Raw genomic sequence first — 23,718 nt, 5'->3', positions numbered from 1 at the left:
GAGGATGATGGCCGAGCAGCAGGGCACATTCAGGGCCAGCTCTGCCAACGTCTGCGGCAACTCCTCTGGGAGGGGGCATTGGGAGTCTGGAGGCCTCTGGATGCTTGATTAGCCAGTTTCCCTCATGCTGCTGCTCTCTGATAACCTCAGAGAACTTTCTTAGACCCCAGGATTGTCCTCAGCAAACCTACTATCTCCCGGATGTCTACAGCTTCAGCTCCAGGCTCAGGCTAGGAAGAGCTTGTCAGGGATGTGGGTGTAGCCACCAGTGTACCACGCACAGATATGATGGACCGTAGTCAGTGCTGAGAACTGTGATTTATTTTATTTATTTGAAAGGCAGAGAGAGCTGGATCAGAAATAGAGCAGCTGGGACTTGAACTGACACTGAATTTTTACTTTTTACTTATTTAATTATTGTTTTATTTAAAAGGCAGAGAGATAAAGACAGATGTCTTCTGGGGCTGGAGCTGTGGCGTAATGGGTAAAGCCGCTGCCTGCTGTGCAGGCATCCCATATGGCGCTAGTTAGTCCGAGCTGCTCCACTTCCGATCCAGCTCTCTGTTATGGCCTGGGAAAGCAGTGGAAGATGGCCCAAGTCCTTGGGCCCCTGCACCCACGTGGGAGACTCAGAAGAAGCTCCTGGCTCCTGGCTCCTGGCTTCAGATCAGCTCAGCTCTTGCTGTTACTGTCATTTGGGGAGTGAACTAGTGGATGGAAGACCTCTCTTTCAAATAATAAAATAAATCTTTAAAAAAAATGAATGAGTCCCTGTACATTTATCACCCAATATCAATAATTATCAACAATGTCATTTTTATTTCAACTATATTGGGATTTTTGCTCATTTAAAAATTATTTCTAGAGGTTAGCATTTGGAGCAATGGTTAAGATGCCACTTGGGAAGCCCGTGTCACATGTCTGGAATGTCTGGGTTCCTGTATCAGCTATGCTCCTGATTCCAGCTTCCTGCCACTGGGTACCCCAGGAAGCAGCAGGGAATGCTTCAAAATGGCTTAAGTGCTTGGGTCCTTGCCATCCATATGAGAGACCAGATTGCATTGAGTCTCCTGGCTTTGGCCTGGTCCAGCCCTAGCTGTTGTTGACATTTGGAGAGTGAACCACTGGATGGAAAATCTGTCTCTCTGCTTTTCAAATAATAATAATAGTAATAATAATAATAAAAAGATTTAGTTCATATTCAGGCTCCAGGTGTTTTTTTAAAACAATTTAATTGAGCATTTTATAGTTCTTAAACATGTTTTTAAACATTAAGATTATTTTTATTTGGGGCCAGTGCTCTGGCGTAGTAAGTTAAGCCTCCGCCTGCAGCACTAGCATCCCATATGAGTGCCAATTCATGTCCAAGCTGCTCCACTTCCAATTCAGCTCCCTGCTAATGGCCTGGGAAGGCGGTGGAAGATGGCCTAAGTGCTTAGGTCCTTGAACCCATGTGGGAGATTTGGAAGAAGCTCTCTCTGTAACTCTGCCTCTCAAATAAAAATAATCTTTAAAAAAAAAAAAAAGAGTGACAGAGAGAGGGAGCAGTAGAGATAATCTTCCATCCGCTTGTTTACTTCCCAAATGGCTATGTATGGGCCAGGCCAACGCCAGGAGCCAGAAACTCCATCCTGATCGCATGGATGGCAAGGACCTCAGTACTTTTGCCATCTTCTGCTGCCTTCCCAGGTGCATTAGCAGGAAGCTGGATTGGAAGCGGAGCAGCTGGGATTCCCACAGGTGCATGGCTTGACTGGTGCACCATAAAGTCAGCCCCAGATCCTAAACATTTACAGGAATTTAAAATCTACACCCCGATGGGGTTGGCCTTGTGGTGTAATGAGTAAAGCTGCTACCTGCAGCACTGGCATCACATGTAGGTGCCAGTTCTAGTCCTGGCTGCTCCACTTCCGATTCAGCTCCCTGCTAATGCACCCAAGAAAGCAGTGGAAAATGGCCCAAGTGCTTGGGTCACTGCCATCCATGTGGTAAAGATCAGGATGGAGTTTCTGGCTACTGGCTTTGGGAGACATAATGCTGCCCACATGGGAGACCCAGTGAAGCTCCTGGCCTCTGGCTTTGGATTGGTCCAGCTCCTGCCATTGTGGCCATTTAGGGAGTGACCCAGCAGATGGAAGCTACCTCTCTCTCTCTCTCTCTCTGTTTTTATAACTCTGCCTTTCAAATAAATAAGTATTTTTTAAAAATAAAATCTAAACTCCCTGTGGTTGCATCAAATGCTTACTCTGGAAAACTGGATCATAATTTGTCTGCAACCTAATAAAGCTAGTTTTGTTTTTTAAAGATGACTGCAGGTGTGAGTAAAAAATACATCACAATTTACAATTTATTTAAATGCAAAATTTGTTCTCTCTCCCTCTCATTTTATTTTTAAACTTGAAAGGCAGTTATTTATTTGAGTGGCTGCAGTGGCTGGGTCTGGCCAAACTGAAACCTGGTGCCAAGAACTCCATATCCGGTCTCCCACATGGGTGGCGGAGGCCCAGGTACCTGCGCCTTCTGCTGCCTTCCCACTTGCATAAGCCGGGAACTGCACTGTCAATCTCAAGCGCCTTTTTCTGTACTTTTCCCACATTTATTTTCATAAACACTCTGTGGTATTGCTTAGTGATTTTAACTTTCTTAAGGATGTATTTATTTATTTATTTTCCATCTGCTTATTCACTCCCCAAATGTCTGCAACAACGGGTCTGGGCCAGGTCGAAACCAGGAGTTTCTTCCGAGTCTCCCACGTGGGTGCAGGGGCCCAAGAACTTGGGCCATCTGCTGCTGCTTTCCCAGACCATAGTAGGGAGCTGGATGGGAAGAGGAGCAGCCAGGACTCGAACCGGCGCCCATGTGCGATGCCGCTGCACATGGCGGCTTCACCTGCTGCGCCACAGCGCCGGCCCGTTTGGTGATTTTTTTAAAGCCACATTACATGTTGTACATAACCGTTTGTGAAAATTTTCACCTAACATTTTTTACACCCCGGAAGCACAGCTTCGAAAAATTGAAGCCTGCCTGCGAAGTGCGTGGCCTGGGCGGGGTCGGGAAATGGGCGGGGCTTACGTTGGAAAGGGCGGGGCTGCAGGGGCGCTGGGCGGGGCCTGGGAAACTCCGGGTTTCGGGGCGGGCGCGTTTGTGGCGCCCGGAGGCCGTGGCCATGGTGGCGCTCGCGGTGTACTTGGTAGCGGCAGTTGTCCTTGTCGGCCTTATCTTCTTCCTAACTCGCAGCCGGCGCCGGGCGGCAGCAGGTAGGAAGCGCCGCCGCGCCGGGGCCAGCCTAGCCGCGGCTCTCGGGCCCTCGGATCGCCCCGGCCGCGGCGCCGCGGCTCCTGCGCATGCGCCGGCGTACCTGCGCTGGCTGACGAGGATCTGCGGCGCGCGGCCGGCAGGCTGGGAGCATGCGCGTTTGGGGGCGTGGGGGAGGTGGCGGCCTAGAGCCCGGCGTGAGCCCAGCGTTCTGCGGGCTGCTCTCTTCGCCCCGTGGCGCTTCAGACCTCCAGGCCCAGAGGAGCCAGACTCGGGCAAACACACTCTGCCCCCCATCATCTGCGTGATGTCCGTTGGGAAGGCCTCCGGGGTTTCCCACTCCAGGGCCGGCTGCTGGGCCGTCCCCTGCACGTCTGAGTGTTTTCTGCGTCTCCTCCCAATAGGGCAGCTATGCCGGCTTGCCCTTCCCTCCTATCTCGTGCACCTGACCAGAAGACCATGTCCTTGGCCGGGACGCAGACACATCGGTCGCACCTCCCCACCCCCATTTAGTATGAGCAGTGGATTTATTTATGTGTGTCTCTGGGCCCCCGGGCTGCCTTGGCACCTGCAGGCTTCAAGGACGGGAGAGAGGTGGGTGAGGCAGGTAGCCTATGAGTCTTTCCGGGAGGGGAGATGCAGCCCCCACCTGGGAAGTGTACATCCCAGATAAAATCATGGCAGCCAAGGCAGGAAGTAGAAGGCCTGCAGTGGGCATTTGATGACATCTGGAGACGCCAGGGTGGGAGTCCCCTGACAGGTCAGTTGGAAAGGTGAGGCCTCGAGGGAAGAGGAGAGTTCCAACACGAGCAGGAGGGAGAGAGCTTGCCACATGGGACCAAGGGGTAGGTCTGCGTTGCAGAGGCCTGGATGGTCAGACCGCTGTGGATGCTGGGAGTCTGGAAGGAAGTTGGGGCTCCCAGCAGGCTGCTCCACCTGCCGTCAGCAGCTTGTGTTCTCTTCCCCAAGCTGGTCAAGAGTCCCCGCATCATGAGGCGGAGCCAGTAGAGGCAGGCCGGGTGCCCCAGTCTCGGCCTCTGGAGCCGGAGGAGCACAGACCTGGAGGCAGGCCCCGGCGCCGAAGGGACCTGGGCAGCCGGCTGCAGGCCCAGCGTCGAGCACAGCGGGCAGCCTGGACAGAAGCAGATGAGAACGAGGAGGAAGGTGCCATTCCTGGTAAGAAGGACGCAGCCTGGTGGGGCAGGGCACTAGGAAGGGAGTGGGATGTAAAGCCCAGGGTGGTGTTGGAGAAGACTTGGGACCTGGGCTGTCATTTTGGGGGCCGACAGTTCCAGGCCCTGACCCCTACTCCGCTGACCCAGCTTCCGCTTCCTTCGTGCAGGCTCTTAGTGTCCAAGCAGGTGGGCAAGTCTTCAGACCATCCAGAGGGTTCCTCAGTCTCCTCCTTATATCCCAGCACCGTCCTTGGAGTCGGGGTTCCTTGTAACCCCAGTAGGATTTGGAGATGAGACATTCGGTTGACACAGAGGCCCCCGTATCCCTGGTGCTGCCAGACCAACAGGGCCTTTAGAATGTGAGAGGAGCGTCTCTTCTCTGGCCCCTGATCGCTGCCTTGAGCCTAGGAGGGGGCATCTGGGACTTTTGCTTCGTACCCTTGGAAATGAGCTCCTTTGGTTCAAAAAGAAACCCACTGTTGTGCCATCCCCCCATCTGACTTGAGGTCAGACACCCCTGCTGCTCAGCATGGGGGGTGTGTGTGTGTGTAACTTTAGCTGGCCCTGGGTTAGCCCTCTGATGGGGCTGCCATGTTGGATTGGCTGTGGTGGGACAAAGGATAATCCTGGCCAGTGGCCGATCCTAGAACCCTCAACAGTTTCTGACTATAGCAAGGAGAATTTCAGATTTGGGGCCCAGGTGAATTTCTCTATGAGGCCATTCTGGCCTGGAATTTTGGCCCAGAGAGAAACCAGAGATCTCTGCAAGCCTGGACGTCCTGCCCGCGTTCCTGACACTGGGCTGTTGGCACCTAGCGCCTCCCTCTTACAGTGATGCAGTATCTAAGTCTGTCACCTTTTACTTTGTCCTGCAGCCCCCTCCCCACTCCAGCACACACGTGCCCGTACACACACACACACACACACGTTCATAGCGGATGTCTGGAGGGCACAGCGGGACTGGTGACATCCACAGGAAGGGGAGGAGACTCCCTGTGAGGAGGGGGACAAGCGAGGGGTGGCGTCAGCAGCAGCAGCCCTGTCGGGCTAGGACCTGAACTGTCTTTCTCTGACCTTACTCAGCCCAGGAAGAAGAAGGTGTTGAGAAGCCAGTGGAAGCACATGTGTCTGGGAAAATTGGAGCCAAGAAATTACGGAAGCTAGAGGAGAAGCAAGCGCGCAAAGCCCAGCGCGAGGCAAGCAGGAGGGCTGGGGTGCAGCTCTGGGGAGTGGGGAAGAGCCCCACCCTCCCTGTTCCCCTCGGGGCTCCTATGGGCAGAGTCTGGGCCCTGGGTGGTCTGGGAGGGCCAGCCTCTAGCTGGGGGCGGGGGATGTGCCCCCATGAAGACCTGTCTCCAGGCAGAGGAGGCTGAGCGGGAGGAGCGGAAGCGCCTCGAGTCCCAGCGTGAGGCCGAGTGGAAGAAGGAGGAAGAGCGGCTTCGCCTGGAGGAGGAGCAGAAGGTGAGGCTGACCTCTGACCCCGGTTCGCCGGTCCTGCTGCCCATGCAGCTCCCCCGATTCTCCCGCCTGGAAGGTGGGCCGTGGAGCAGGCACGAGGGCGGGCCTGGTTTACTTGGTTGCTGGAGTCGATGCTCCTGCAAAGCAGAGCCTGCGCTGAGGTTTCCAGTGCACTTAGGGTTATGGAGTGCTCCTGGTGCCGTCAGAGCACACTGAGGGGGCGGGGTGGCTGGGGCGAGAGGGGACTGAGAAGTGAGGGCCTTGACGCTGTTAAAGGTACTGGGAAGAGAGGGTGGATCCATCAGGGCCTGGCATGGGGCAGGGGCTCAGGAGCGGCGGTTGGCGGATGTTGGTGCGCCCGATGCTTCCTCTGGTCTGAGAACCAGCTTCCCAAGAAAGGGAATGGCACAGATGGGTGTAGCGTGGGAGGGCCAGGGCTTCCACAGCTGGGAAGACCTGTTGTCCCGGGACCCTGGATGGCAGGAAGCCTGGCTGTGGGTGCTGTAGTGACTGGGCCGGAACACAGCAGGCTCCTCTGTACTCGCCGAGACAGCTTTCCACCTTTCTGAATACCTATCCTGCCTAATGCCCTTAGATGGCCTAGCTCTTCCTCCCGTACACAGTTCCCTCGATTTTTTGTTTTAATGTTTCTGTTTTCATCCACTTGAAGGGCATATTTATCCAGCCATTTCTTCTCATCCACATGGACTTGTATTTGTCTTGTACATTGTGTTATAACCCAGTAGCATGTTATCTATCTTCTTGCCAGATTGTTCTGTGTTAACTACTGGGGGCCCTTTCAGACGGCTGATGTGTACATTTCCCATCCCCTCATTGCTTTCTGAGCATTTTCTTGTTTTCTGGCACTGGGTTCAGGCTCATCTTGAATATCCCCTGCCCCAGCTTTACCTTCGTGTGTTGTATAAAGAGCTTTTTTTTTTTTTTTTTGCAAGATTTTATTTATTTGAAAGGCAGAGTGACAGAGGCAGAGAGAGGAGACAGATTGATATCTTTTTTTTTTTTTTTTTTTTTTGACAGGCAGAGTGGACAGTGAGAGAGAGACAGAGAGAAAGGTCTTCCTTTTGCCGTTGGTTCACCCTCCAATGGCCGCCGCAGCCAGCGCGCTGCAGCCGGCACACCGTGCTGATCCGATGGCAGGAGCCAGGTCTCCCATGGGGTGCAGGGCCCAAGGACTTAGGCCATCCTCCACTGCACTCCCTGGCCAGAGCAGAGAGCTGGCCTGGAAGAGGGGCAACCGGGACAGAATCCGGCGCCCCGACCGGGACTAGAACCCGGTGTGCCGGCGCCACTAGGTGGAGGATTAGCCTAGTGATCCGCGGCGCCAGCGAGACAGATTGATATCTTTCATCTACTGGTTCACTACCCAAATGGCTGCTATGGCCTGGACTGAGCCAGGCTGAAGCCAGGAGATAGGAACTCCATCTGGTTCTCCCTCGTGGGTGGCAAGTGCCCAAGTACTTGGGCCATCTTCTGCAACAGGATCAGAAGTGGAGCAGCTAGTACTTGAACCAGTACTCCAAAACAGGATACCAGCATCACAGGAGGCAACTTAATGCACTGTGCCACAACACCAGCCCCCTACCTTCATGGTTTGTGTGTGTGTGTGTGTGTGTGTTTGACAGGCAGAGTTAGACAGTGAGAGAGAGAGACAGAGAGAAAGGTCTTCCTTTTCCATTGGTTCACCCCCCAAATGGCCACTATGGCCAGCGTGCTGCAGCCGGCGTACCACGCTGATCTAAAGCCAGGAGCCAGGTGCTACCTCCTGGTCTCCCATGGGGTGCAGGGCCCAAGCACTTGGGCTATCCTCCACTGCCTTCCCGGGCCACAGCAGAGAGCTGGACTGGAAGAAGAGCAACCAGGACTAGAACTTGGCGCCCATATGGGATGCTGGCGCCGCAGGCGGAGGATTAACCTAGTGTGCCACTGCGTCGGCCATTACCTTCATGTTTTAAAAAAATTTTTCTCGGGGACCGGCACTGTGGTGTAACAGGTTAAGCCACTGTTTGCAGCACCAGCATCCCACTTGGGCACTGGTTTAATTCCTAGTTGCTCCACTGCCAATCCAACTCCCTGCTAATGCACTTGGGAAAGCAGCAGCAGATCGCCCGAGTGCTTGGGCCCCTGCACCCACGTAGGGGACTTGGAAGAAGCTCCTGGCTCCTGGCATTTGTCTAGCCCAGTCCTAGCCATTGTGGCCGCTGGGAGAGTAAGTGAACCAGCGAATGGAAAACCTCTCTCTCTCCTCGGTTTTCTTTTTGTTTAACTGTGCCTTTCAAGTAAATAAAATATTTAAAAAGAATTTTTTTTTTGTCAGTGTCCTGGAAAATGGATTGGATTTAGGAGGAGGCTGTTGTACTATGTGGGGATGACAAGGGAGCAACAGGGGTGGACTGAGGCATTTTCTAGAAGTTAGATAATTGGGAGATAGGGCCTCATTTCTGACCTGGGCAGCAGGCTGAATGGCTGTGTGACTCCCCGAGCCTGGGCTCAGCAGGAGGACTGGATGTGAGGAGATCGTGGGGTCTGGTGCCTGTGAGATGGATGGCCCAGGCGGGTGTGTCACAAGGGCTGTCATGTGTTTAGGAGGAGAGATTTGGGCAGAGATACAGCTGTGACAGTCGCTGATGAGGAGGTGGTTATCAGTGCTTTGGACATGAGCAAGGTGTTCAGTGAGAGTGCGGAGGAGAGAGAAGGGGCAGGGGTGGTGATGCCCCAGGGAGCTGCAGGGGAGCCAGGAGAATGCAGGGGGAAAGAAGGGCAGGTTGCTGTGCCCAAGGTCTCTGCAGAGTTGGTGGGGAGGGTTTCGGGGGCTGGTGAATAAGAGGAGAGGAAATGGAGGCTGGCTGTTTGTTCGTGAAGCATGGACAGGACAGGGTAGAGAGGGCAGGTGTGGCTACAGGGCGTGGTGGAGTGGCATCATGGCAGGCCAGTCGAGAGATTTTCACCAGGTAGATCCCTGAGCAAGGAGGGAGCGGAGGGGGCTGAGTGGCATTTGTCTGCGTGGGGTGGGGGCTGATGACGGGCGGGGCCTCTGTCTGTTGTTCAGCTTGGAGCCTGGGGAGTCGCAGCCTTTAAGGAGCTTTGTCGCTGAGTAAGAGCTGGACCTTAGGCCCTAGTGCCCTGCAGGGAAGCGAGGACCAGAGCTGTGATTGGGTGGGCACGTGTCCCAGATACCCGACTCTTGCTCCTCTGTGTCCACAGGAGGAGGAGGAGAGGAAGGCCCGGGAGGAGCAGGCCCAGCGGGAGCACGAAGAGTACCTGAAACTGAAGGAGAGCTTCGTGGTGGAGGAGGAGGGCGTGGGCGAGACCATGACTGAGGAACAGGTGTGCCTGCTGCCCCTGGGGAGCCCCTCCCTGCACCCATCCAGGCCACACATGCTAGACCAGGGCTACCCTCCCATCCCAGACACTGGCCGGGCAGGGAGAAGGGAGTGGATGTCAGTCCCCCAGGCTGTGGTGGCGCGAAGTCTTGTCCACAGTGGAGGTGGTGCCCCCGAACCCTCATCTCAGGAGGCGCTGCCGCTTGTGTGGGCAGGCGGGCAGGTGGGTGGACAGGCCCCCGGGCAGGTGGCAGTCCTGGGAGGTGGGCCAGCACAGACCCTGGTGGTCCCTGTCGGGGGGCTCACTGTGACTTCTCTGCCCCTCCAGTCCCACAGCTTCCTGACAGAATTCGTCAACTACATTAAGGTGAGAGGCTGCGAACCAGCATGAGCGTCGGTCCCTGCCTTGCGTGTGCGTGTTGTGTGCCTTCTCCTCAGGCCCAGAGGGGCAGACATGTGTGGGGCTGTGGGAGGTCCATCAGGTTCATGCAGGGAGGCCCAGAGGCTGAGCTGCTGGGCCCTAGCGAGGGGAGGCCCTTCTCCTCCACCCGAGTGTGGAGCGGGGCTGGGTGTGTGTGGGCGGCACGGGCCTTTGATGGCTTCCGCACACCCAGGCTTTGACAGCTCCCCTGCTCCTCAGACCCCACGCTCGGTGAGTCACCGTGTTTCCAAGCCTCTCCACGTGTGTTTCCTGTCAGTCCTTCCACACGGAGGCTCTGCCACGTGCTCCTGCTGGGAACTTGGGTCTGGCGCGGAGACAGGATGGTGTTTCCTTGGGAGTGTAGGGTGAGCGAGGCAGCGGTGGGCTCCCTCCGTCTGCAGCCGCTGTGCAGGCCACACGATGCCGCTCGGGGTTGCGTAAGAGCATCTCGCTCGGCAGCCCTGCCTCCCACAGAGGATGTGGTGAGGGGACAGGTTTGCCAGTGCAGCTCAGAGGTGCAGAGGCGGCTGAGGGAAGCGGTGCAGAGGGAGCGGGGGCGATGGTGGAGGTGGTACCCGGGCTGCCAGGGAGCCGGGACTTGCATAATCCTCCCCCCACCTCTCCTGAGAGACAGCAGTGTTTTGATGCCTCTCAGCAGCCTGGGGCCCCGGGTTCCTTAGAGGGAGAGAGGCTGGCCGGCCGCAGCCTCAGGCTGGTGTGTCCCCCTCTGATGGAGGGCTTTGTCCACCAGGGCAGGCAGGATAGCTCATACTGACCACTGCTGTTGGGAACTCGCCGTCCTCACCTGCCTAGGAGACAGCAACATGGTCTCTCCTCCAGGAAGCCTTCCGAGGTGGATTGAGAGGAGGGGGTCAGCTTCAGTGTGCCCCTCTCCTCTGCAGAGGGGAGGCCCCCTGGGCAGTTCTGACCTCACCCTTGATCACTCCCTGGAGGTGCCACTCATGGGGGCGCCCATAAACTCTGGGAGCTTAGGGGTTCTGCTGGTGGTGAGTCTCCCAGAGCTGCTGTCTTGCAAGGAGAAGGAGACCTTCTGAAATTCATCCCACTCACCTTCCTTCTCGCTTCAAGGAGACAGGCCCTTCCGTCCTAAAGTTTGAGAGCCAGAGAGCATTTCTACACAGTGTAGTTCCTGTGACGTATGGGGTGGCTGAGTCTTGTCAGGCCCCTCGCCCTCCTGACCAAGGTCGGGTTTGTCGGTTTGTTACCAAATGTGCTTTTGGCCTTAACAGCACCTCAGCCCGGGTCCTCGGGGACCAGCTGTGGTGATGTCACGTCCCTGCTCCGAGCTGTCACTAGATCTCTATTCCTGCTCTCTGCGTGGTAGGTAGAGGCCGGCTGGCCAGATCACCTTGTGCTTGCCCACCCCCGACCCAGCCGCCTCTCACTCGCCTCCCTGTTGGCACATTCGGTTTGGCATTTCAAACAAGTCACATGCCATCTGCAGCCGGGAAGGTGTCACCGTGTCACTCCTCCTCCAGCTCACTCGCTGTGGAAGATCATGGAAATGTGAAGGACTGCCCGCCTTCTCTCACGTCCCATGCTGTCTGTGGGGGAGGCTGGGGCACCTGCCCGTGTTTCCCATGTGGACCCTCAGCTGTGCCCCGCAACTGAAGTTTCCACTGCGGTGTGAGGGCAGCACGTGGAACGGGGCAAGCACTCAGCAGTGTTAGTGGCGGTTATTTTAAGGGAGGTCTCTGTGCTGCTGATGTGTGAAGAGGATGGGTGGAAAGAAGTGTGGGCATGTCAGGGTTGTGGGGCGTCCAAGCCCAGGGGCTGAAGCAAAGGTGACGCAGCAATAAGCTCCCACTGCCTGCAGAGAGCCCAGGACTTGGGGGGCCTTATCTGCTCTCCTGTCCATGTGCTCACCTGTCCCACCAGGTGGCCTGTGAGTTCAAGGGTAGGAGCTGTGTTTGTTTACCATCATGTCCCACTTTCTCAGCGCCACATTGTCCTGGTAGGTCCTCAGCAAATACAAGTCCTGGCGACAGTTTTTAAAAATAGCTTTTGGTGACTATCACTCCCTTTCTCCAGCGTGTCTGTGATGTTAAAAAGATAGGGCTAGATGCAGAGGAAAAGGAGGCAGTGGGCCCTGGCGCGTCTGTCTCTAGTAGCCCCCCCACACCCCGTCCAGGACTGGGCAGGAGGCTGGTGGTGGTTTGGGGCAGATCCCTCCTCCCAGATGGGGAATGAAAGCACTTACAAGTGTGCATGCCCCTGTGTGAGGGTGATTGTGGGAGTTTGTCTTTGTGAGGGAAGCAAGGCTCTCCCACAGGAACATGGGCAGTGCTGATCCAGCTACCCATTACAGACAGCTCAGAAGGTAGCCAGGCTGAGAGGCACTGCCCGTGCTGAGCGTGCCCCCTTTCCCTCCTTACAGCAGTCCAAGGTTGTGCTCCTGGAAGATCTGGCTTCCCAGGTGGGCCTGCGGACTCAGGTAAGCCCTGGAAGGTGGCCTCCTATGGGGTCAGTGTAGCTGGCAGAGGAGGCCTACCCTAAAAATAGAGTCTTGATGTCCCTTGCTCCCAGTGAGAGTGAGTAGAGTGGAGGAAACTCTTGACACCCAGCAGTCTTCATTTTTGATAGATGGAATAACAGGCAGAGGAGAAGAAGAACAATCCAAACCTCTCATCCCACCAGCCCCAGCCGAGTCCAGTTACCTTGACAACTCTCTTGCAGACAGGCTGCACCAGCCTGGTGACTAGACATCACCACTGCTCCGCTCAGCTCTCCGGAGGAGGGCCTGGGGTGGGGTGGGGTTCTGCTGAGCCGGTTCTCCCAAGGGCCCGTCCAGATGACAAGCACAGAGTTGGGGGTGCTATGAGAGGGGAAGGTGATTTGGTTACAGTGAGAGGAGGATTGCAGGTGTTTGTTTTGGGGACGTCAGTACCCGCCTCTGCTCTGAGAACTGTTCTCCTCCTAGGACACCATAAACCGTATCCAGGACTTGCTGGCTGAGGGGACTCTAACAGGTGAGACAGGATGAGAATCAGTCACTGCCCAACCTGGCCTTGGGGAATGTCTAGCCACAGGGGGCTGCAGGATGAGCATCCCGGACCTGGGAGGGAAGTGCAAAGAAGGGCACTAAGTAGCTGCATGCAGTTACAAGGAGGGCACCCTGAAGCCTGGGATGGTGTGGGGTGAGCAGGACGGGAAGGCAAGCCTGAGTTGAGATGCCTCGCCAAGACAGGACAGGCACGCTGGAGACCTGAAGGGATCTGGGGCAGCTGCGAGCAGTGGGCAGGCCCCCTCAGGCCAGTCCACGAGGGCGCAGCCCCACAACCTGCCTGTGCCCACAGGTGTGATTGACGACCGGGGCAAGTTCATCTACATCACCCCTGAGGAGCTGGCTGCTGTGGCCAACTTCATCCGACAGCGAGGCCGGGTGTCCATCACTGAGCTTGCCCAGGCCAGCAACTCCCTCATCGCGTGGGGCCGGGAGTCCCCTGCCCAAGCCCCAGCCTGACCCTAGCCCTTCCCTCTTGGACTTGGACTTGGAGCTGGTATGGCCAACCCTCCCCACCAGCCTGTGGTAGGGATGGAGTGTGGCCAGGCAGTTGCAGATTAAAGGCCTGTGAGCACCGCTGAGCTTGGTGTGCTTGGTGTAGCCGAAGGGCCTGGCCTCGGATCCTGGATGAGCAGGTGACGTCTAGGCCTCAGAAGGGAGGGTCCCTTGGCAGCTGGTGGCAGTCCATTTTTATGAATTCATTCACTCAGGAAACCCTTGTTGTATGCTTACTGTGTTCTGTTCTGCTTTGTAGCCCAGTCCCCAAGACCTAGATGAGGTATTTCTCTCCCTCTGACCCCCGTGGAGTAAAAGTAGGGAAGCCTCTTAGGCCTTATCTGTCTGAACTGGGGAGGGAGTTCTCATTGTGTTTAATACAGATTGAGGAGCCCTAAGTAGGGCTGAGAGCCCCCAAGGAGAAGAGTTAATGAGAAGGGCAGGGATGGAGTCCTGGGGAGCGTCAGCCTTTAGAAGGGAGGGGAGTGCAGGAGAGGGGCTGGGCCAGCTGCTGGGGGGCAGGTGGAAGGAAGGGGAGGGCTGGCTTCAACAGGACAGAACTGTGCAGTGGAGAGACGTGGCTCATGTGGTCAGTCCTTTGTGAATCCGGCCCTACACCTCCCATCAAAACCAGTTAAATGGTGTAGGTGATCCCACGCCCTGGTGGATGTGTAGGTGATCCCACGCCCTGGTGGATGTGAGGACCATCCTCTGAGGGGTGAGTGTGCCGTGGGAGACGCATGTGTCCTGGGAGCTGTTTGTGGTGTGAGCACCTGTGCTCAACGAGAGGCACGTGTTTAAATGGGTAGTTCTTATGCAAGGTGGCCTCTGAACACAAACCAGCTGCTCCCTCTGGTGCCCGGTGGGGGAGACAGCATTCTGTTCTAGCTCAGTGGGGACCATCTAAGTGGATGGTGATGCCAAGGCAGGGCATCAGGCTTCCAGGGCAGGGCCTTCCTGAGGGGTTGACGGGTGCTACTTCCATCAGCAACAGGCACTTGGAATCAGTTTGTGAAGGACTACAAACATTGTTTGGGAGGCCATCTGGGGCCCATAATCTAGTTGGAGAGGGAAGAAGCAGACATAGATAACCACAGGATGAGGTCAAATGTACAGCTAGATCCGGGGTTCCCAGCCCCAGTTCATTATATCACCAGGGGAGTTTCCTGTAGTCTCAGGCCAGGCTGCGCCTAGGACCAGCTGAATGAGAACCCCTGAGCATAGACCCAGAGAGCATTAGTAGGGGATTCCAATGTACAGCCAGGGCTGAGGACTGGGGTGGGAGACGGGCAGTAAATCTGCAAGTAATTAAAAAAAGAGCAAGGCCACAATTCAGGGGCTCTTCCGTCCTTGCCCTCTGCCATCCTCTGCCTCTGCCCTGCAGGTAGTGAGATGGCTGAGGCTGCCCCGGCGTCCCATCCCCAGGGCCAGGCGTGGGAGAAGGGCACGTGGTACCTCACAAGCTGGAAGCCAAGACTCAGTGTCCCAGGAATTCAGCGTGGAGAATACCTGCAGCCCTTAGTGTATTTTCAGTGTTTGAGCTGTTAGTGTACTGCATTAATAGTACTGGCTGCAGCACAGGAGAGGAAGTGGCAAGTGAAGACACAAGGGCAGGTGACAGAAGTTTCCTTCAGCCACCACACGTTTGTCTGCAGGGTCAGGGTAAGAAGTTCACAAAGCCTTTACAAAAATTAAGTCTGGTAACATATTTTTGGATTGTATATTCTCGTGAAGTTGATAGCCTAACTTCCATGGTGCAAGAAGAATGTTAGTATTCTGCTTGGCCTTTAAGAAGGACTCTCATGCTTCTCAAGCAGCTGTGAATTAATGGAGCTTAGTCGGGGTGGTGACTTGTACTCCTTTTTATCTTGTATCTCAGTGTTTTGCAGTAGGGTTTATGGGTATAGAGGAGTCTCTGTTAGCATCATAAAATAAGGCATCAATTATATAAAAACAGAAAATGAAATGTCACAGGGAACCCTGCAGAATATAAGAAAAGCACAAATCACCTATCTAAAGCAAAATGTGCAGATCATGCAGAAGAATGGTAAGGAAAATGCACGCTTCCCCCCCCCCCCCCCCCGTTTTCCTTTAACTTAATTTTCATGGGGGCCTCTGTGTGTGTAAACAGCGTATCCGTTCATGAAACAGCATGTAAAAACTCCAGCATGCTTGGATCATAACCATTGCAGTTACGGCTTTATATCGTTCTAGATAACCTCCGTGACCTTTACTGGTAATTCCCAGGAATCTTTGGCCCAGTTCCAGGGGTTTTCATATCCCCATAAAGCTGGTACAGCTGTAAAAAAGTTTTAGTACAAACATCCAGACTTTAGCATGGATTAAAGTGCCTCATCTGTCCCCGATTTGGCATTGAGATCTAACTGCGCTGTCATCCCAGAGAAGCCCCAAGTCTCCTTCCCAGTGACATGATGGAGGACCCCAGAGGATGATGCCAATGACCTATACTGATTTTTTTTTAAAGATTTATTTATTTGAAAGAGTTACACACACACACACACACACACAGGTCTTCCATCCGCTGGTTCACTCCCCAATTGGACAATGGCCGGAGCTTTGCCGATCTGAAGCCAGGAGCCAGGAGCCAAGAGCCTCTTCAGGGTCTCCCACGTGGGTGCAGGGACCCAAGGAATTGGGCCGTCTTCTACTGCTTTCCCAGGCCACAGCAGAGAGCTGGATCAGAAGTGTAACAGCCAGGACCTGAACTGGCGCCCATATGAGATGCTGGCATCGCAGGCGGCAGCTTCACCCGCTATGCCACAGCAGCCACAACCTATACTGATTTGATAGTTTCTGATGTGCACCTCTTCTGTGTCAGGGAGGCTCAAGGTATTCAGCTGCTTTTTGGCCATTCAGATTCTGGGAGTGAGTTATTTCTGTTTTACCTACTTATCTATAGACCCAAGGGTTTTGCAATTTGATTTTTTCAACTAATGTTAAGTTCCTATTAGGTGTTTGTATTAGTTTTACAGTGCTGCTATAATACAATAACACCAAGTTAGTGTGTAAAACAACACAGACTTAATTAAATTATGTAGATTAGTAGTCCAACGCTTGTGGGCTAAAATCAAGGTAAAGGTTTGTTCTTTCTGGAGATGTTGTTGTATTTAAAAGAGAAAGGTCTTCCATCTGCTGATTCAGTCCCTGAATACCCGCAGCAGTCAGGTCTGGGCCAGATTAAAGTCAGGAGCCCAGAGACTACATCCAAGTATTCCACATGGTGACAGGGACCCAAGTACTTGAGCCATCATCTGCTGCCTCCTACTATTGGAAGCACATATCCAGGACTCAAACCAGGCACCCTGATGTGGGATGCAGGTGTCCCTAGCTGTGGCAGCTCAGTCACTACGCTGAACACCTGTCCCAGGATGCTGTTATGGAGTTTGCAGAGGCCACCCCCATTTCTTGGCTTGTGGCCCCCTCACCATCTGTGCAGTCAGTTTTATTGCATCTCTGTCCATCCTACCTCCTACAACTTAGAAGAACCCTTGTGATTACACCCGGCTGACCTGAGTAATCCAAGCTGATCCTGTTTTAAAGATGGCTGATCAGGAGCTGGCACTGTGGCTTAGTAGGTTAATCCTTTGTCTATGGCACCAGCATCCCATATGGGCGCCAGTTCTAGTCCCAGCTGCTCCACTTCTGATCCAGCTCTTTGCTGTGGCCTGGGAAAGCAGTAGAAGATGGCCCAAGTCCTTGGGTCCTTGCACCCACGTGGGAGACCTGGAAGAAGCTCCTGGTTTCAGATCAGCTCAACTCCAGCCATGTGGGGAGTGAATCAGCAGATGGAAGACCTTTCTCTCTGTTTCTCCCTTTCACTGTAACTCTACCTCTCAAACAAATAAATAAAATTAAAAAAAAAAAAAACTGCCTGATCAGAAACCTTAATTCTATCTACAAATTTAATTTCCATTTTCCCTATCATTCACAGATTCTGGGGAGTAGGAATTTTAAAAAAGGATTCTACCCACATGGACCCTATAGACTATTGGGGAAGACAACAGTTAAATCAGTCACACAGTTTTCTTTTACATTATTTGTCAGATTGTAGCATTAAGATCATTCTAACTTTATAAGTTGAATTAAGGAGATTTTCATCTTTTCCTATGATTTTTTTAATATTTATTTTTATTTATTTGAAAGACAGTTACAGAGAGAGGTAGAGTCAGAGGGAGAAGTCTTCCATTCCGCTGGTGGTTCACTCCCTAAATGACCACAATGGCCAAAGCTGAGCTGATCTAAGCCAGGAACCAGGAGCTTCTTGCAGGTCTCCCATGTGGGTGCAGGGGCCCAAGGAGTTGGTTCATCTGCTGCTTTCCCAGGCCATAGCAGAGAGCTGGATCAGAAGTGGAGCAGCTGGCACTCAAACCGGTGCCCATATGGGATGCTGGTGCTATAGGCTGGGGCTTTAACCCACTGTGCCACAGTGCCAGCCCCCAATTTAAATAAATCTCTTTAGAGATTGGGTGAACTCAGCTGTGGGACTGGCAATGTGGCATAAAAGGTTAAGTGGAGCAGTTGGGACTCGAACTGGTGCCCATATGGGCTGCTGGCACTGCATGTGGCAGCTTTACCCACTGCACCACAGCGCCCGCCTCCTAATCAATCTTGTGATAATACAATGATGTACAGAATTTGTACTTAGGGCTTTAACTTTTTTTTTCTTTACGTTTACAATCAAATACATCAGTAACTATCTTTATATGTAGATTATTTGTGATGGTGTTTCTTCTTAGACATGGGTTGCTGGGTCTTAAGGTATGCACATTGCATATTATTTCATACTGCTAAATTGTCCTCCCAAAAGGATGTACCAATTTATACTCTCAAAACCACCATGTTCTTTGTCTACACACTCACCAATACTGATGCTATTACTCTTTTAAATAGTTTTTTTTTTTAATTTTTTATTATTTGACAGGTAGAGTTATAGACAGAGAGAGAGAGAAAGGTCTTCCTTCCATTGGTTCACTCTCCAAATGGCCGCCATGGCCGGCGCTGCGCCGATCCGAAGCCAGGAGCCAGGTGCTTCTTCCTGGTCTCACATGTGGGTGCAGGAGCCCAAGCACTTGGGCCATCCTCCACTGCCCTCCCGGGCCACAGCAGAGAGCTGGACTGGAAGAGGAGCAACCAAGACTAGAACCCAGCGACCATATGGGATGCTGGCTCTGCAGGTGGAGGATTAACCAAGTGAGCCACAGCGCGGCCCTTAAATAGTTGTTTTAATGACCTCTTCATCCTATGTGTTAGGGATCCCCATTCAGGGGTTATGGGAAAAGCCAAACCTCACAGGTAGGATTTTTTTTTTTTTTTTTTTAAGATTTATTTATTTGAAAGAGTTACAGAGAGAGAGGGAGAGACAGAGATCTTCCGTCTGCTGATTCACTTCCCAAATGGTTGCAATGGCTGTAGCTGGGCCAGGCCTAAGCCAGGAGCCCAGAGCTGCTTCCAAGTCTACCTCCCTCTCTCCCTTCTTCCGCTGCTCTCCCAGGCACATTAGCAGGGAATTGGATCAGAAGTGGAGCAGTCAGGTCACCAAACTGGCACCCATATGGGATGCTGGCATCACGGGCAGTGGCTTTACCGGTAAGCCACAAACCGGCCCCCAATTTTTTTTAAAAGATTTATTTATTTACTTGAAAGGCAGAGAAAGAGATCTATCTGCTGGTTCCCTCCACAAGTGGCTACAATGGCCAGGGCTGGCCCAGGCTGAAGTTAGGAACCAGGTACTTCATCTGAGTCTTCCACATGAGTGCAAGGACACAAGTACTTGGACCATCTTCCACTGCTTTCTCAGGTACATTAAGAGGGAGCTGGATCAGAAGTGGAGCAGCTTGTACTCTTAACTGGCATCCATATGGGATGCTGGCCTCACTAGCAGTGGCTTAACCTGCTGTGCCACAACTCTGTCCCCTAACAGTTGGGATTGACTACGGTTTATTAGGTAAATCTGCTAGTACATCCCAGGGGAGGACTCTGCACGCTACATGCAGGAGCTGCCCTTGGGAATGAACCACCAAGGACTACAAGGGTGGACTTTATAGAAGCAAGAGAATGAAGTGGCCCCTAGGTCCTGCAGAGGATGACCGGTCCATTTGAATGATCCCGAGAGGTGGCGGGAAACTGAAACCGACTGCTGGGAGAGAAGCAGGAACTGCACCTGGTCTACTTGATAAGAAGGTTGGGCAGGGGACATGCAGATCCAGAGGGGGCGTAAAACAGGCCATCGGAGCCCCTGCTGATTTTACAGGGAGTCATGGTAGCATATAATACTGAATCTTCATTTCAACTGTTTTTGGTTAATTAAGAGTAATCCTTTTAGTAGCAATTTTTGAGTGACTTTTTGGCATCTGTTTATGTTTTTTCTCATTTAACAAATTCATCGCTTAATTTCATATACAGTGATACTGAATTTTAGAATTTCCCCTGAACTGAGCTTGCAGTTCTCTCTCTGCTGTCGTCAGGAATCAGTGGAGTAGGAATGGTGGCTTCCTGAAATGAAACAGACCCCACTCTGTCTTTTCTGTGCACTAATACATGTTTATAGGTGAGGATTATCTGTGCAGTCAAAGTCTGAGAGAATTTTTCCATGAAACCATCTGAGTCCAGAGCTTTATAGGACATATTTCTTGGATGATACTTGTAATATTTTTGTTTATTTTTGTAATTTCGTTTTCCAGAAAACCATCCACTTCAACAAGTTTTTCCTATCCATCAGCACAGAGCCAGATAGTACCCTTTTATTTTCCTGGTGTGCTTCTAGAGATGCAAAACCACATTCTCTGTGAAATGGGAACAGAAACTATTAAAGTTTACGCTGAAATCAAGACAGAGGTAGAGTGGAAATTGGCTAAAATGAAAGGAAAATAGGGGCCGGGGCTGTGGTGTAGTGGGTAAAGCTGCCACCTGCAGTGTCGGCATCCCATACAGACGCTGGTTCTAGTCCCAGCTGCTCCACTTCTGATCCAGCTCTCTGCTGTGGCCTGGGAAAGCAGTAGAAGATGGCCAAGTCCTTGGGTCCCTGCACCCACGTGGGAGACCCAGAAAAAGCTCCTGGCTCCTGGCTTTGTATCGGCGCAGCTCCGGTCTTTGCAGCCAATTGGAGAGTGAACCAGCGGATGGAAGATCTCTCTCTCTCTCTCTGCCTCTCCTCTCTCTGTGTAACTCTTTCAAATAAATAAATAAATAAACAAATCTTTCAAAAAATAATACAAGCAGAATCAATGTCCTTAAAATCATTTTTGATTTATTATTTTTTTTTTTTTAATTTTTTTGACAGGCAGAGTGGACAGTGAGAGAGACAGAGAGAAAGGTTTTCCTTTGCCGTTGGTTCACCCTCCAATGGCCGCCGCGGCCGGCGCAATGCGGCCGGCGCACCGCGCTGATCCGATGGCAGGAGCCAGGAGCCAGGTGCTTTTCCTGGTCTCCCATGGGGTGCAGGGCCCAAGCACCTGGGCCATCCTCCACTGCACTCCCTGGCCACAGCAGAGAGCTGGCCTGGAAGAGGGGCAACCGGGACAGAATCTGGCGCCCCAACCGGGACTAGAACCCGGTGTGCCGGCGCTGCTAGGCGGAGGATTAGCCTAGTGAGCCGCGGCGCCGGCCTGATTTATTATTTATTTGAGAGACGGAGTGCTCTCATCTGCTGGCTCACTCCTGAAATGCCCACAGAGAATTTGCCAGGGCTGGATTGTCCCAAAGCCCTAAACTAACACAGGGCTCCTGCATCAGTGGCAGGAACTAGGTTACCTGAGCCATCACCACTGCTTCCCACAGTCTGCGTTAGCAGGAAGCTGGATCCCAGAGCTGGAACTGGGTCAGACATGGACATTGTAACTGTTAGGCTAAACTCCCACTCCTCAGTGACTCCAGAAAACACACAGTACTCTTGACTGAAGAACAGGAGATAGCCTCCCAGGATGCAGAGAATAAGAATAGATTTATCTGACATTGATGATCCAGTGTGTTCATTTTAAAGGGGGGAAAAAAAACGATAACAGTCTGTTCACAGATTGGCCCAGGAACGTATTAGAAGAAAACTCCCCTTTTGTAAAGCCAGGGTGGCCATCTTGTTTGTTTGAGAGAGAGAGCAATCTCCTGTCCACTTACTCACTTTTCAAATGCCCATAATGGCTGGGTCTGGGCCAAGGCTGAAACTAAGGGCTAGGAACTCAATCCGGGTCTCCCATGTGGGTTGCAGGAACCCAGATACTTGAGATATCACCTCTCCCTTCCAGGGTCTGCATTAGAAGGAATTCTGGGATCAGGCAGAACTCAAGTACTCCTATATGAGACACAGGCATCTTAAACTGCTAGCCCAAATGCCCAATCTCAAGGAGGCTTTTCTAAGTAGAAAAGGCCTCTTTTGTATTTTGGAAAATTAATAGAGGCCCACACAGATCTAAACTGGGAAAATATTTGACGTTTAGGGTAGAGGAAAACTCAGAAGCACGAGGCAAATTGCCTGGCTTAGACAAGCCCAGCTTTGCTATCATTTTCGGTGTGGGAGACAAGGAGCTATGAACAAGAGAGTCTTGATGGGAAAAGCTAGGGACTCAAGTTCTGTAACCAAGGGTGGGGGTTTGGCCCAGCGGTTAAAATGCTGCTTGGGGGGCTGGCGCCGTTGCTCACTTGGCTAATCCTCTGCCTGCATCCCATATGCTCCTCTTCCAGTCCAGCTTTCTGCTGTGGCCGGGGAGGGCAGTGGAGGATGGCCCAAGTGCTTGGGGGCCTGCACCCTCATGGGAGACCAGGAGGAAGCACCTGGCTTCGGATTGGTGCAGTGCCGGCCGTATCAGCCATTTGGGGGGTGAACCAATGGAAGGAAGACCTTTCTCTTTCTCTCTCTCTAACTCTGCCTGTCAAAAAAAAAAAAGTTTAAAAAGAAAGGAAAAAAATGTAACATTCAAGAATCTTCCCTGAGGGGCCAGGGTTGTGGCATAGTGGGTAAAACTGCCATCTGTGACCTACCAGCATCTCAGATGGGAACCAATTCGAGTCCCCACTGCTCCACTTCCGATCCAGCTCTCTGCTATGGCGTGGGAAAGCAAGATGACCCAAGTGCTTGGGCTCCTGCATCCATGTGGGAGACCTGAAAGAAGCTCCTGGCTCCTGGGTTAGGTCTGGCCCTGCCCTGGCCATTCCTATCATTTGGGGAGTTAACCAGTGGGTGGAAGCTCTCTGTCTCTCCATCTTTCTCTGTAACTGTGCCCTAATAAATAAAATAAATCTTAAAAATAAAATCTCCCCAGAAATCACTGTCACATGAAAGTTGGGTCCAAAAGAGGATCAGAACAGTGAGAGCATAGGGACGCGCACGTGGGCTAAGGTGCCCACATCCCACCTCTGGATGCCTGCGTTTGATTCCCAGCTCCAGCTCCTGTTAATGCAGACCCTGGGAGGCAGAAGGGAGGGTCCCTGCCACCCACACCGGAGACCAGGACTGAGTTCTCCGCTCCCAGCTGCAGCCTGGTCCAGTCCTTGCTGTTGGCTACACCTGGAGAGTGAACCAGCTGATAGGAGCTCAGACGCTTGAATCAAAAGAAAAATTAGAGCATAAAAAACTAGCAGTGACACTGAAAACAAACGGGATTTAAACATGGATTGGAAAAGCTGGGTCTATCATTCTGAATTAAGTGGACAAATATGTATAGGTATAAGGGCAGCAGGCCAGGAGATGGAAAGGCATGTTAAATTTCCTATTGCATAAAGGAGAATGTAAAGATGATTTATCATAGGTAATGTGTGAAATACAAACTATTGTTACTAATTTAGAGGCAACCATTAGAATTAAAAACAGGCTTTCTGCCTTGAAAATGATGGTAGAAGATAAAAGCAAATGTAGAAAAATTCAGAAAACAGCAAAAAATAAAAACTGTAGGATGACAGAAGACCAAACACATCAGCTCTAACAGTGAGATTTACATGAAGGGTTAAATCCCAGCGTAGAGGAGGCGCTGCGGTTTTTGCAGACAGATCCTCGAGTCCCAAGACTTGCTTCTGCGGAACCCATGGCCAGATCTGTTTTCCGGCTCGCCAAGGCCAAGGCCAAAGCCAAGGCCAAGGCCGACCCCCTCCTCCCGGGACGCCTGGGACCGAGTGAGAATTCCCCACAATGAACGCCGAACGCACGTGCCAAACTGGTGTACGGGGTCAGGGACCAAGCCCTCTCCTCCGGGATGCTGCGTGGGGGCTGGGGCCGGGCCAGGCGCAGGGGGTGAGCGCCCCCTCAAGCTGTGCTGAGTGAAAGCGCGGTGAGCCTTGCGAGCAGCAAGTTTCGAGTCGCTCCGCTCTCTGACGGCTGGAGTTACTGCCACTCGAAGCTCCCAAGAGCTCCCGCCCGGGGCAGGGCTTCCCCTCGGGTCACTTTCCCGCCCCCACCTGGCAGACTTGCAGAGTCTCAGGACGTTTGCAGGAGGCCGCGTCCCGAAGAGCCGGCGCGGGAGCAGAACGGAGCTCGCGGCTCCCAGCTGAGAGACCCTTTCCCAAGCCAAGAGAGGCTGCTCCCCCTCGCCAAAGACGCGGGAT

The 23,718-nt window shown here is 52.9% G+C and overlaps 1 protein-coding gene across 2 annotated transcripts; it reads left to right on the top strand.

Annotated features, from left to right (window-relative positions):
* The first annotated feature begins 3,062 nt into the window (after positions 1–3,062).
* On the top strand, positions 3,063–13,256 carry DDRGK1 (DDRGK domain containing 1). 2 transcript variants are annotated; one of them, XM_017341736.3, is made up of 10 exons: positions 3,063–3,257; positions 4,225–4,431; positions 5,514–5,626; positions 5,790–5,891; positions 9,111–9,233; positions 9,558–9,596; positions 10,901–10,991; positions 12,049–12,105; positions 12,592–12,640; positions 12,968–13,256. In XM_017341736.3, exons 1-9 carry the CDS (start codon positions 3,167–3,169, stop codon positions 12,624–12,626), a joined length of 858 nt encoding a protein of 285 aa, XP_017197225.2. In that variant the 5' UTR covers positions 3,063–3,166; the 3' UTR covers positions 12,627–12,640; positions 12,968–13,256. The 2 variants fall into 2 exon arrangements, with proteins under 2 accessions (XP_017197225.2, XP_002710966.2); XM_002710920.5 differs by lacking the exon at positions 10,901–10,991.
* Positions 13,257–23,718: the final 10,462 nt, after the last annotated feature.

This window comes from Oryctolagus cuniculus, chromosome 11 (assembly GCF_964237555.1).
Source record: "Oryctolagus cuniculus chromosome 11, mOryCun1.1, whole genome shotgun sequence".
NCBI classification, from domain to species: Eukaryota; Metazoa; Chordata; class Mammalia; order Lagomorpha; family Leporidae; genus Oryctolagus; species Oryctolagus cuniculus.
This window is presented reverse-complemented; position numbering and strand designations above follow the sequence as displayed.